Source organism: Hermetia illucens, chromosome 1, assembly GCF_905115235.1.
Source record: "Hermetia illucens chromosome 1, iHerIll2.2.curated.20191125, whole genome shotgun sequence".
Classification (NCBI taxonomy): domain Eukaryota; kingdom Metazoa; phylum Arthropoda; class Insecta; order Diptera; family Stratiomyidae; genus Hermetia; species Hermetia illucens.
The window spans coordinates 140,415,198-140,428,560 of record NC_051849.1 but is presented as its reverse complement, the minus strand read 5'-3'; the positions used below and the strand labels follow the sequence as shown (position 1 = coordinate 140,428,560).

Genomic DNA, 13,363 nt, shown 5'->3' with positions numbered 1-13,363 from the left:
TCTGGAAAAATCGTATACAATCTAGGCCTCAAAATACATCTCATACCATTCTCTGTTCAAATAAAGTCTATGATAGTATATCGCCATATTTTACATTTTACTGAAGAACCCCCCTCATCCTAAGATTACACCATTATTAAGACACATAAAACACAATACAATGTATAGTATTGAAAATTTTAAAGGGAATCCGACTCCTTCAGCTCTGATCCCGTCCAGAAGCTTGATCTGCCCGCCATGATCGGTTACTCCATTTTCTCGGTCATATGCCTGATCTAGATGGAGTCCAGAGGCTCTCATATCCCCATCTACCGTATCAAGCCAACGTTGTTTCGGACGCCGATTCCTATCGACTTGGATGTTCAAACCAATGTTACCAAGTGATTTTTCATGAGCACAAAGACCTTTTTTTATAATTGGTACAAATTTATATCGAACACGAATGTTTTCATTCCGGATGGATCATGACGTGTTAGGCCAACTGGACCAACATCACCGCGAGGCGCCCTTCATTTTTTTCATAGTCGTACGACGATCGGAACCATACGGGCGGCAGGGTGAAATACATTGCAGTAATTTTTCGACTAATATGTTCGTTGATGCGTCGATTACAAGCTTCCTTGATGAACATCGTCAGAGACAGGAAATGTTTTTGATATACCTGCCACAGTTGGAACTCTACTCTTCGGATCGTGGAACAAAATTTAACCCAGCGCACATTCCCCTCTCACTAGGAGTTGCCATAGAGCATACCAGATGAGTTTGTTTAGCATACGGGCATTTGACTTCTCTAGAACTAGAAATGGTGCAGAATGTTTCTGCATATGTAATTGCGTCAGTAGTTCCGCAGTTTTTAACAAACCCGGCTTGGTTCATTGCAATGATGTCGCTAGGCTGTATATTTGCACGGTCGTGCTTTCTTTCCAGTTAGACGGTTTTCTACTCTCCTCAATAATCTGGTTGTAGAAGTCACTAAGCGTCATTATTGGATTTCAGTTCTTCGCTTTTCGGAGCTCAGCTACGATTTCGTCAGATCTGATTGCTGATAGGTGGATTGCTTCAAATGTCGGCAATGCTTGTGGAAGCGGGGGAAGAGAAAATTCTTCCATTCGAAATATTCCTGCCAACTATTTGGGAAACTTATGGTAGAAAAGTTTCTCCACACGGTCCTTCATTTAGACATCGCCATTCCAAAGCTAAGTACCTCGGCTGATATACCGCTTACCTGGCCTGATGACCCCCAGGGTTGTATAGGACGCTTTGTGGATCGTGCTTCTAGCTTGATTCCACGATTCTGTAACATTCGTAATGGTCGGCAAAAGTGTAAGCGAGATCAGTTTTTCTCAAGCCAGGATTAATAATCATGAAGGTTTTGCTGTGTAGATGATGGGGTTGGCAGTGAATCATCTACTATCAGCTGCTTCCTTACGGGAAACCCTTGATTCAGCCTGAAGGTAACAATCGCCTAGAAGCAGCCAGATTTAGTCAATACGAGGGTCCGGGAGCTTGGTTGGGAGGTTCCTATCCATCCAGCTTATAGTCCAGATCTCTGACACCAAGTAATTACCACCAGTTCCGGATCATGGCGAAAAACTTTCCTGCTGAAAAAAATGTCTCAAGGGGGATTTCTGAAAGTAGATTGTCCCTATTGTTTGCTGATATCGGATCGGATTTTATGAAAGGAATAATGCAACCTCCAAAATCGCAACACTTTGTCGACCACATATTTAACCTAAATCGGATTATTCTAATTATGCTAAGTAAAGCTTCAGTTCTATGCAAAAATAATGGATTTGTTTTTACTACATATAATTTTAAATTCATATACGCTATGAGCAAGCTACATAAAATAAATTGTCATTTATGAAGTGCCAGACAAACTCGGTGCTGTTGCTGACTTCCTAATGCCGCAATGTCACAATTGCCACTTCATAGTAAAATGTGGTGCTAATCGGACGTGCTTCGGAGATCGTTGTTGGTTTGGCTGATGTTGATGGCTTAGGGCTGCGGTTGGTCTAGAAATTGACTGTAATTTTCTCACTGGCAATCTGAGGTGTTCCAACCAGTATCGTGAAGAATTCACCTGGTAACTTCAAGATTGTTCCATAAACCAGCCCCGTTGAAATGTCGTTGTACTTGTACAAACTGATGCGTAGTTCTGGTAGTACAATAGGAAATACTTAATTGAAAGCAATCCAGGCATCAGGAGAGTGAACGGCTTGCTACAAATGAGAGACCGTAGACCAATGAACAAGGAATATTACTTGAGTGTTATCACAGTTTTGCATGAAGCATTTTGTCAAAAACAAAATAATTTATGGGCAAACAACTCGAAAATTTTCATTATCTATGACGAGAGAAAGTAACGAGAATATCAGAGGTAGCTAAATACCAAACACCGAGTATAAAAAGTACATTGCACTGGATATGGATTATTCTGAAGAGGAATGTATTCCTAGAATTTTCGATCATGTATGTATACACAATAATGTATAAAGTAGGAATGTATATTTTTTATTTAATATCTCTTTTTAATTTTCCACTTTAGATTAATCTTCAATTTTCATGGTGTTGTTCTATTGTTTGGTTGGTAATCACATTTGAATAAACATGTCAAGCTTTCGTATGCTAGAGCTAAAATTGCTCTCTTTCCTTGTGATTTTTGAATGTTACAAACTCTGTATCTCCCCTGTTCACTCCTTTGTGTAGTATACGGCATCCACTCGTCTTCGTTTTCGATGAAACTGAGGGTTATTTTCATTACATCGCATTTAATGCTGTGCAAGTGCCTAAGCAACGGGATCGCACAAATACGAATACAAACATCCAAAATAACCGGAATAACAAGATGGTGAGACTGACGTTCAACTATCTCCTCTACCGCACCCAAACTTCACCTTTAACTTCAAAATTCTCTAAGTTCTTCCATCGGTTCAACACATGACACTTTTTAAGGTTTTGTGTTTACACAAAGACAGACAGACATTAAAATCGATTCAATGTCTGTCTGTCTGTCTGTCTGTCCGTCACACGCATTTTTCTCGGAGACGGTTGTAGCGATTGACACTAAATTTGGTAGAAAGGTGGGAACTGTGAACGCTCACGCATACAGTGAGTTACATCCTTTTACGTTGAATTTAAGGGGGGGTCCCCATACATGCAAAAGGGGGGTGTAAATTTTTTTTTCATCAAATATAGTCATGTGGGGTATCAAATGAAAGGTCTCGATTAGTACAGGGATCAGGGGGCTGCCACTATATGGTGCCTGGGCTCCGAAATACCTTCCATAGTGATATCTGTACAAATAAAGTTAATAATAGTATATTACCATAATTTTTAATAATTGACTGCAAAGCCCCCCTTAAGTTCATGTTAGCACGACAAAATTTCACAACAATATAGAGTATAACATAGAGCATGATCTTACCAAGTTTGGTGGAAATCGCACTATTACTAACAAAGTTATAATACGTCAAAGTTCTGGCTTCTTCGCAAATTCAAGACTATGAATGTCAATATCATGCGAAAGTGGATATTCTCACATAATATATGGATGTATTACGTGCTACGTACTAAGAAATACACAAAACCTTTCGTACCTGAAGCGTCCAGCTTCCGGTTTCCCGACTTGTTATCGTGATATGATCACCAAGATTATACCTCTTCATCACATGTTCGAGCAAGGTGTCCTCAGACACAACCTTGGTATTCAGATAACCCATCACGATCACAATGTTATATTATTTGTTGGTTGGTTAAAATATTTAGCTATCTGGGAAAGAAAAACAATTTTTTCATAACATCTCATGGCTGCATGGCGTACTCAGCAATGGATTTGTTGCTCGCTCCTTAATGCACAACTATTCACTGCACTTCCGCTTTCCGATCACATCGCCCACGGGTGATTGGCCTGTGCACTGACCCAGCTGTTCGCTTGAAATAGGATCAGACCAGCGTAGTTCGATGCTACGTGTTGACGAAGGCTTGGAGCTTTTGAGTGATAGTAGTGATCACTTTCCATATGCTACTTCCAAGTAGCAAGACAGAAAGAACACTAGTACAAAGCAGTTTCAACTTGATTTTGATGGTAACTGCTTTTTCAGATTTTAGACAAAACAACGAACGCGGATCTAGTGCTATCAATGCGTCGAGTGATATTCAGTTCGGTTTATATGCAAATTAATCAACGCCTTCGATGCTCTGCCTATTAAAGGAGATGGGGAGAGTGCGAAGCACCGAAAGACTTAACCCTTTGGTTTTGTTGGTGTTTCTTTTCAGCTCAACTCTATTTGCCTCTCTTTGCAAATCCAGCGATTTGGCCAAGGTGCATAGCCCAGCGAGGAAGTAAACAACAGTGTTTGAAGAAAGATAGCATGGTCCATTGAACTCCCCAACATCCTCCGGATAAGGCAGCACCTCACCGATCTTCTTCTTTTTCTTCAGCCTTTGTCCCGTTCACAAGCGGGGTCGGTTCGTCGTGATCGGCTTCGCCATTTGGCTCTATCGAATGCCTGATCTGGGTGCAATCTCGAGGCTTTCAAATTCCCATCCAGCGTATCAAGCCACCGTTGCTTAGGTCTGCCTTTTGGTCGTTTACCATCGACTTCGATGTTCAGACCAATCTTTGCAAGTGAATTCTCGCTTGCACGAATTGCGTGACCATACCATCGAAGACGCCTCTCTCGTAACTTTTCCACGATCGGTGCAACCCCATAACGATCGCGGATATCCTCATTTCGGATGTGATCTAAACGTGTGACGCCACTAGTCCAACGTAGCATCTTCGTCTCCATTACCGCGAGACGCCGTTCATTGTCTTTTATGGTCGGCCAACACTCAGAACCATAGAGAGCGACTGGACGGACAACATTGCGGTAAATTTTAGATTTGAGACGTTCGTTGATACGTCGATCACAAAGGACACCAGTTGTGGAACGCCACTTCATCCAGGTTGCGTTAATGCGTGAAGCAATTTCATAACGCAGCTCTCCATTGGCTGATAGCGTTGACCCGAGGTATTTAAATCGCTCAGATCTGGGCAGATCACTGCCGCTGACAGTGATTGTGCCTGTTTCATGGGGATCGGTCGTCAAAAATTCAGTTTTGTTTAAATTCAATCTGAGACCGTGTTGCATGAGGCGATCATTCCATTTTTGAACAAGTTGCTCGAGATCATTTTTGCTATCAGATGCTAGGAAAACATCATCTGCATAAAGCAGTGTGTAGGGCGCTGGACGTTGGATATCCCGTGTGACGGTGTCCATAACAAGAAGAAATAATATCGGCGACAAGATGCAGCTCTGGCGGACTCTATTTTGGACCTCAAAGCAGCACGAGACATATGTCGCTCTGACAATAGTCATTAGTTTATCCAGAATGTCCCCCTGCTTAGAAGACACCAGATATTTTTCGTTGCTCATGCTTCGAGAATTTTCCCAAAAACGATGAAGATGGATTTGTGTCATTACTGGATGTCGGATACCATTCGAATCCGCTGTGAATGAGCGCCTGAGTCAAATCAGGGTAATGATCACGGGCGACCGCAATGCTGACCATATTGCCTACCGTAGTGTATCGTTACGGTCTTGAATGCAGCGCTCCAATGCGCTTCCAGGCTCAGATTCAGATAGATAGATTATCGCGGCTACGATTATTATTAAAATTATATTATAGGTGCATTGACGATTGACATTTCGCGCGTAATAAAGTCAAGGAGCTTAGCAAAAATATGAACACAAGGATAATTTGACTTATTCACGATATTTATATCACTCTATACCTGCCATCATGTGCGCAGATAACGATGTTAAATTTTCGTAAAGTTTTCTTTGTGCCTTGTGCCTTGCTGATTGCGAGATGAGAGTAGCAGCGTGCCGGTTACTGTTGTGCCTTCCTTTTGTAGAGTCCAATGTTATTAACTCATCTGTCTCCTATCTTCCCTTTCTTATGTATTTATATCGAAATGAGGAATTATTACTTATTTGAAATATGCTTTAAATTAGAAATTGACTTAATCAGAAAATGACTAAAATCCAACTATCTGTTCTTATTGGTGTTGGTTGCAGGAGTCGATATGCTCTTGTGCAGATGTTGTATGTAATGAGAGTGATACTGATGATGGCCAAGGCACTACTCTTCCAAATCCAAGTGCAGTCTATAGAACAATAAAGGGGCTTCTCGACTTTCATCAAGTACAACAACAACTTCATCAACAACAGCAGCAACAGCTCAAGAAGGAAGAGTCGATAAATTTTGCAACCAATGCCAACAACAGAACAGATGAATACGGATTGGGTCACGCTAACGATGAAAGCATCAGAAGTGAAAGCACACTGTACTCCAACCCGCGTGATTATATGCAAGATAAAAGTAATGGAAATTTACATGAAGGAGTCTTTTTTACAAGTTCATCAGGCAGCTTTGAACAAAACCAAATAGAAAAAAACTGGTATTTGTATAATAACGGTAGCACCAAAGAATTAAACTTTTACTTAAATAATATAGAAGAGGAGGCCGAATACGAGGAAGAGGTTGTGAATGAAGGACGGGATAATTGTAAAATAAACGGTTTCGATAGTTCATCTTATTCTTATTGCAATGAATTAAATTCAAAAGATTTCAAATATGATATAGCCGAAGTGAACAATTTGAATATAACAAAGCAGCCCAGAGCCGGGGAAATGACGGCGTTCGGGAAGGAAAGTGTAAATGTCAATACTGAATGTAATATTCCTGAAAAGATTATCACAAAACGAATTGAATTCTTTGAAGAAAACATACAAATAAACAAAGGGAAGTTAGGAAGATCTATCAAGCCATGCAGTGTCTTTAATGATACCGAATCCTCTAATTCAGAGAAATCCATTTCTCATAATTCAACTATTTTTAGTATCATTTTGTCCTGCACTTTCATCTTAACTTTTCTGTTGCTTGTTCTCTTTCCCTTACCCAATTAAAATTGAAGGTATGGAACAAGAAGGATCAACTTGAAAGTTGCTAGAATTTTTAACCAGTTGAATTTAAGGGATCCTACTTTTATTCAGTATTGTGGATAAACGTTCGGTTAGAGAAAGATTCGTTGGGGTTGAACTGAATCTGAATTAGATAGCTGTGAACTTTTCACTTGCCGTAATGTCTCCGCCACCTACTCTTCCATTTAATATATAACTTCCAAATTGTTTTAGACTATCAGTTTTTCGAGGCCATTTTACAAAAATTAAAATCTTCAGCGGAAGAAATGTGTTATCTTTTTGAGAGGTAAATTTAAATGTATTCTAAAAATGGCTATCGCTTCTTCTATTGCTTGTAATTGTTCAAATAGCTCGAGAGGTTCGCGCAACTTAAATAACATTGGTAAAGATGAATTTGCCATGACTAAGTGCTTTTATGTTGCTGAAGTATCATTTGCAAAACATCCTTTCCAGTGTTTTGGATTTCTTTCTTCCTTTTTGGATCGAAAAACAGGGATTTTGTTGGGGAAATACTATTAGAGCGAAATAATTGGGAAATGTTTGAAATGAATAGACTTGAATATTAGAGGCTTAAATTTTAGTAGCTTTAGTAGTCAATGAAACCTAATAACCAATTTACGGGATAGATGGTTAGTTTTTATATTTTTATACAAAGCCAAGCCAAATTCTTGGACAAACGATAATAATAAGGAACATTCCAAATATACAATTGTATCACTTTTTCGCACACACATATTTGATATGGGAAATATTTTTATATTGTATCACTTATAATTAGGAGTTGTCATTGTCTGAAGAAAAAAAACATTTCGACTGTATACTAGTCTGTCAGAAAGCAGCCTATAAAAAATATCTGTGAAAACAATGTGCATTTTTCTACTAGATTATAACACGACAGCTTAAAAACTGAACAGCTACTTAAAGTAGTGTACTTAGAAACTTGTTGAAACATTCCTAATTTTTCTTAATATTTTTTTAAAAATTTTATGTTGCCTATTTTCGCGTAGTTAGAGCCTTCTATTTATTTTTTATTGAACTATAAATATAAAAAGTTATACAATATATATGTATTCTGCCTGAATTTTCGTATGCCTACATTATATTTGAGAAAAGGTCTAAGTTTTGCTATTGTAATCTCCTATCAATATATATATAAATGCAAAATGTGAGTTACATTTGATAAGAGGTAACTAGGCACGACAGAAGAAGTGGCAATTTGTAGGTTCGTCAAAACTTGGCAATTATTTACTTATTGGAGTCTATGTAATCGGGATTTCTTAAATACAATTTTGGATTTTACCCACCTTTTGTTTTTCATTTGATGTATATAAATTATTTGATAAGAATTCGAGTCCCTATACTCCGAGAGGCTACCTTTCATATCATCTTGAATTTTTTTCTTACTACTTTAAACAAGCCTTCAGACCGACGATGTAACTGCATTGATCGATGCAACAGGTTCATTCTTCCTTGAAGGATAGAATTAGATTGAGTCTACTGTAGTCAGGTGTCATCGGTAGACGTCTAGTGCCAATTCTACTGTCTGCACATTATACTTATAAGAATGGTAGATTGCTAAGTCCTCAAAAATCGCGAATTAAAACTCGAATCTAGTGGTATTTATAAAGTAGCGTGTTCTGATTGCCAGAATATCTATATAGGATAAATGAAAGGACTGGTTTCGGTACGCTGATGAACCTGAAAACACATTTTTGATTGAGAATAAGAAGTTTCGGAGGGCACTTACACAAGAAAGTTACAAGAGCAACAGGAAGATTCAAAAGAGAATTAATACGAAAACTATCGTGCGGAGATAGTTTTGGACGAATCTCAGCAACCGCATCAGGCGCGAATATTTTACCAATGAGTCAGCAAGCTAAAGCCTTATACATCTCGATGTTTATTCTGCATGGGCATATTGAAGTGATGCGTGAGATATTTTGATGAACTGTTCAAAAATCGGGATTCCGACGAGTTGGCGATGACGCCAGCTGAAAGGAACGGTCCGTGGAATTCAGTGGGTTAAGAACCATAAGTCGGCGGGAGTTGATGGAACTTCAGCGGAACTGGTTTAACATAGGGCGGGCTAATTACTCCAAGCGGTCCATTAGCTTATGCTTAACGTTTGGGGCATTGGATCACTGTCGTGACTTTTCAGCATCAATAACAGTCAAAAACAAAGAAATGCTGTGTAACGCATTCTTTTTAACCTGGCCTTAAAAAAATGATCCAATTTAAATCGATCCAACTACTGGCCTATTCTGACGATGTTGACATAATGGAAAAAACAACTCGAGATCTTGTTATGGAGATAAAATGTTGCGCTGGGCCAGTGGCGGAACGCGTCATGATCACATCCACACATCACAAATGAGGAGATCTACGATTGATATGCAGTTGTATCGGTGGTAGAAAAATTTGGAAAAAGGCGTATTCGATGTTATGGTAATGTAATTCGCACTAACGAGAATTCACTCGCAAAGATTTGGTCTGAGCATCGAAGTCGATGGTAAACGGCTGAAATAACGATGGCTTGATACGATACATGGTAATTTGAAAACCTCGCGGCGGCATTCAAATCAGGCCTTTGACAGAGCAAAATGGCGCAACCGATCAAGACGAGTCAATCCCGCTTCTGATGGGCGAAAGGCTGAAGAAGAAATATTTACACATGCAAAGAAAAGGAAATCATGATTTTTGTGAACGATCTTAGAAGTTGTCTTGGCTTGGTATAAGTGAAAATTTCTCTATCAGGCACAAAGTCGAAGACGGGTGATTTTTGTAATATGATTTCATGCGGCAATGTTTGAATTGCGCTCGGTGATAATACTTTTGTGAGACAAATGTAATTAATATTGGTTACAATTAGCTTTTTCCTAGCATAATCTAAAGTGGAGTTGTTATTTAGTCTTAATGATTTATTAGTTTGTAAATAACATGGTGGAGTTTGTCAAACTAATGATTTATTAGTTTGAGAAACACCGACATGATATTTACATAGCATGTTGATCCCAAGCACAATGTTGTTGAAAACAAAATGATCCGATTGAGAATCAATGAGTCTCGGAGAAATACTAGGGCGTTTATCTCAGTCGACGCAGTGGGACGGGCCCCGGTCCTGTCGAGAAATGGGCAAGGGTGTTTGACGCATGGACGTCGTCAGGACGTAAGTAAGTTAGTCCGAGGAAAACAAATACGTGTCTGAAAACTAGATATTGGCACCCTGACTGGAAGGACCGAGAAAGCCACAGATAAAACACCGTGAAGAACGCACTGACCCACCGCGCATTAAATGGTGTCTATTTCATGAGCAGAAAGAAGAAATAGTCTCACGCGATTACGAATGCGCGGTTACTCATTGTGAAACATCGTGAGAAACATCGCCCTCTTCACATTGCATTTCTGGATCTAGAGAAAGCGTTTGACCGTGTGTGCACCACACAAACTTATCACTATCAATGACAGTGACCTGCCCAGAACTGATCAATTTAAATATCTCGGATTAATGCTATCAGCCAATGGAGAACTGCCTTGTGAAATTGTTCCACAGAAGAAAAAGAAGATTTATTAGTTTGACAACTAAATTTAAGTTTGTATTATGCAAAATCTTAACTAAGTTCACTTATATTTCAGAATATGATGTGTTGTGCAGCAGATGTTCTGGAAGGTAAAGGGGCCGTACAAGTAGCGATAACGGTGGGTGAATTGTTCCGGTTTCATAAAACAAATAGCAGTGGAACTATCAAATCTCCAACACGAAATCCACGAAGCAATAGTCAAGGACAGTCGTTGTCACCATCACCTACAATAGCATAAGTGACACCAACTAACAAGAGAAACACAATAATCAATACCTACAGTAAGGATCTCCTCTCGCGTATGAACAAAATAGTAACAATCAGGTGCTTTATTTTTTTTAAATACAAATAATCTAAGGACTTGTATTCAAAGTAGGTATGCCAAACAAATTTCATACAATTTTTTCTAGTTTGTGTATTAACTGTACGAAAGATGTTCAAGCATTTTTCCTTCTCTTGTAAAAAGTGATATGGAAAGAAATGTAGTAGTTCTAGGCCTAATTTATGTAAATGTATAGAAAGACAATGCAGTAGGACGTGTGTATGCATTGAAGTATGCAAGAAATGCATTCAACATTGTGAAAAAAGCATGTGGAATAGGTTGGATATAAAATTTATGTTTGATTTACGCATAGTTTAATGGAAGTAAGCCATTTAAAAGTAGAGTTTGAACCGTATCTAAGAATTGAGACGAATTGATTTGCAATGATTCGGATAACTTATTTTTTCAACCAGAGTTCTTAAGGTCAATGTTTTTGAATACATTATCCTTCCAACGGAACTGCTCTCCGGCTATATCTCGCGTTTGATATATGAGTCAGTCATTTCACTATTTGGACTTATACTACATTGACACAACCACTGGGCGGAGAAATCTAATGAAATTCTAAACAATCATTTTAAAACAGCACATAGTTTAGAAGAGCACATAGATTCATGAGCATATAACTGGACAATATAGACCACATGCACAAACAAATAAGGCAGTACAGGTGTAAGAGATCTACTTCTCGAAAGTGGATATTCTCTCGTTAAAAAGAATTTGAATAAAACTAGACTACAATTGTGATATCCATTTTCCGCAAATGATAACTTCATGGCATCCGTTAGGAGTTGAAGGTTTTCATTTTTACTAAAAAACTTCTCTTAAGCTATTCATCATAATTATTTGTGAACATAATCAGATAGATTTTATGCATAAATCCAACTATCCAATATGCGATATACATATGTACATGCATCGAGAAATCCTCGGCAGGATTGATCGTTTTAATTAACCAAAGTTTTTTCTTCTTTTCGAATTTAAGCAATATCAATTAAAAATTAAACCATGTATTGTAAATTATGCAATATGTTGATAAATTTAGTTAATATTTTTATTGTATTATTATATTGAAGTAGTGATATTGAATATTCGAATTTTTAGAATGGATAATATTAATGGAGGATGACAACCTTCTAATTTAATCGACTTAAATAAAATCAAATTGATGAGATAAACGAAATTGTGCATTTGAGTAAATGTAAATATATTGTATTGTGTCAGTATAACATATGTCGATGAATAAAAAATATTTTTACACAGATTAGCAACAGTTTAATATGTGTAAGAGTTTCACTAATTAGTTGGCGTGTTTAGAGTATTTTTACATTCAAATTTAATTTTACGTTTGATTATTGTTGGATTTTTACCCATCAAAACCATCTCTCGGCTTTAATCGTCTCTTCATCTCATCATATTTTTGTTATCTGTTAATTTTTGGACTTCGTTATTCAAATGGGTAATCGTTGATTAGGCTTAAGAGACTAGTACCGGTTATAATTTTCTATTTTTTTTTTCTTTTTTTTGATTTCTTAAACTTTCAGAAATTATCTCCTAGATTTTTATAGAGAAATTCGAAAGATTAAAAAAGTTACAGCACTTTAAGTGCGTGCGTTTTCGACGCTCAAGAGGCAGTTTGGCCAATTTCGGCGGCTACTCATACACCCTCTTTAAAATACCGTTATTCTATATTTATACACTGTATTCACTACACACCAAAACGTTGGCATTCTGTCATGTGTTTAGTTTGTATTTGGAATTATATATAACCATTTATATATACATATTTGAAATGGGTAAAAACCGCATTCAAAATCAAAAAGTATGTGAGAAAATCCAGTGAATCCAAGGAACTCAGCCTACTGCTGACCAAAGTAGTGAATTTATAAGTGCTTCGGCAAAAAAATTATCATCAAATAATTTTGATATTAAACTCGATGAAAGCCACAGTCATAGCATAATTTCGTTTTCCCTAGTTTCTTCGGCATTGACAAGCATGTTACAGTGTAAGATGTGCGCTAAAGATGATATTTTGTACAAACATAAGTCAACCCTAACTGCAGAGGTCCAAGAATATATCAAACCGGTTTTCGAAAAATTGACAAATAATGAACTCCTCACGCGACCTTTCAGAAGAAAAACACTCAAAATAATAACGTGTTATAATAAAACACTTGGGGCGATAATTCCCAAACATACGTTTATAGGGTGCGATGTTTTGTGTGTGTGTGATGTGCTTACCATTACGCACAAGACAATGAACGAATTGCCAAATTCAAAAAAAAAATCGACAGCAAGAAGAAGAAGAGGAATATCTAAGCTCATGAGCGCTTCTATATGGTCCGGGGATTACGGATTAATCAATTGCAAGTGCTAAAACCTTTTTTCTTTTAAATATATCAAAAATAAATGTAAACAAAATTTTAAACGCGTTTTTCCCAAAATTACATTTTTTAAAACGGCACTGCGTTAATCTCCGAAACCACTTCATA

At 37.7% G+C, this 13,363-nt stretch overlaps 1 protein-coding gene across 3 annotated transcripts in view; it reads left to right on the top strand.

Moving 5' to 3' along the window:
• The window catches only part of LOC119650089 (leucine-rich repeat and calponin homology domain-containing protein), a 38,183-nt gene extending 26,045 nt beyond the window's left edge, over positions 1–12,138 (top strand). For 2 of the 3 annotated variants that reach the window (XM_038052611.1, XM_038052602.1), the window contains exon 10: positions 6,066–8,270. In XM_038052611.1, the coding sequence (XP_037908539.1) occupies positions 6,066–6,956 (891 nt within the window). In that variant the 3' untranslated portion in view covers positions 6,957–8,270. Of the gene's footprint in view, positions 1–6,065; positions 8,271–10,604 lie in introns of those variants that run through there. The other variant, XM_038052619.1, reaches the window with a different exon arrangement.
• The last annotated feature ends 1,225 nt before the right edge of the window (positions 12,139–13,363 follow it).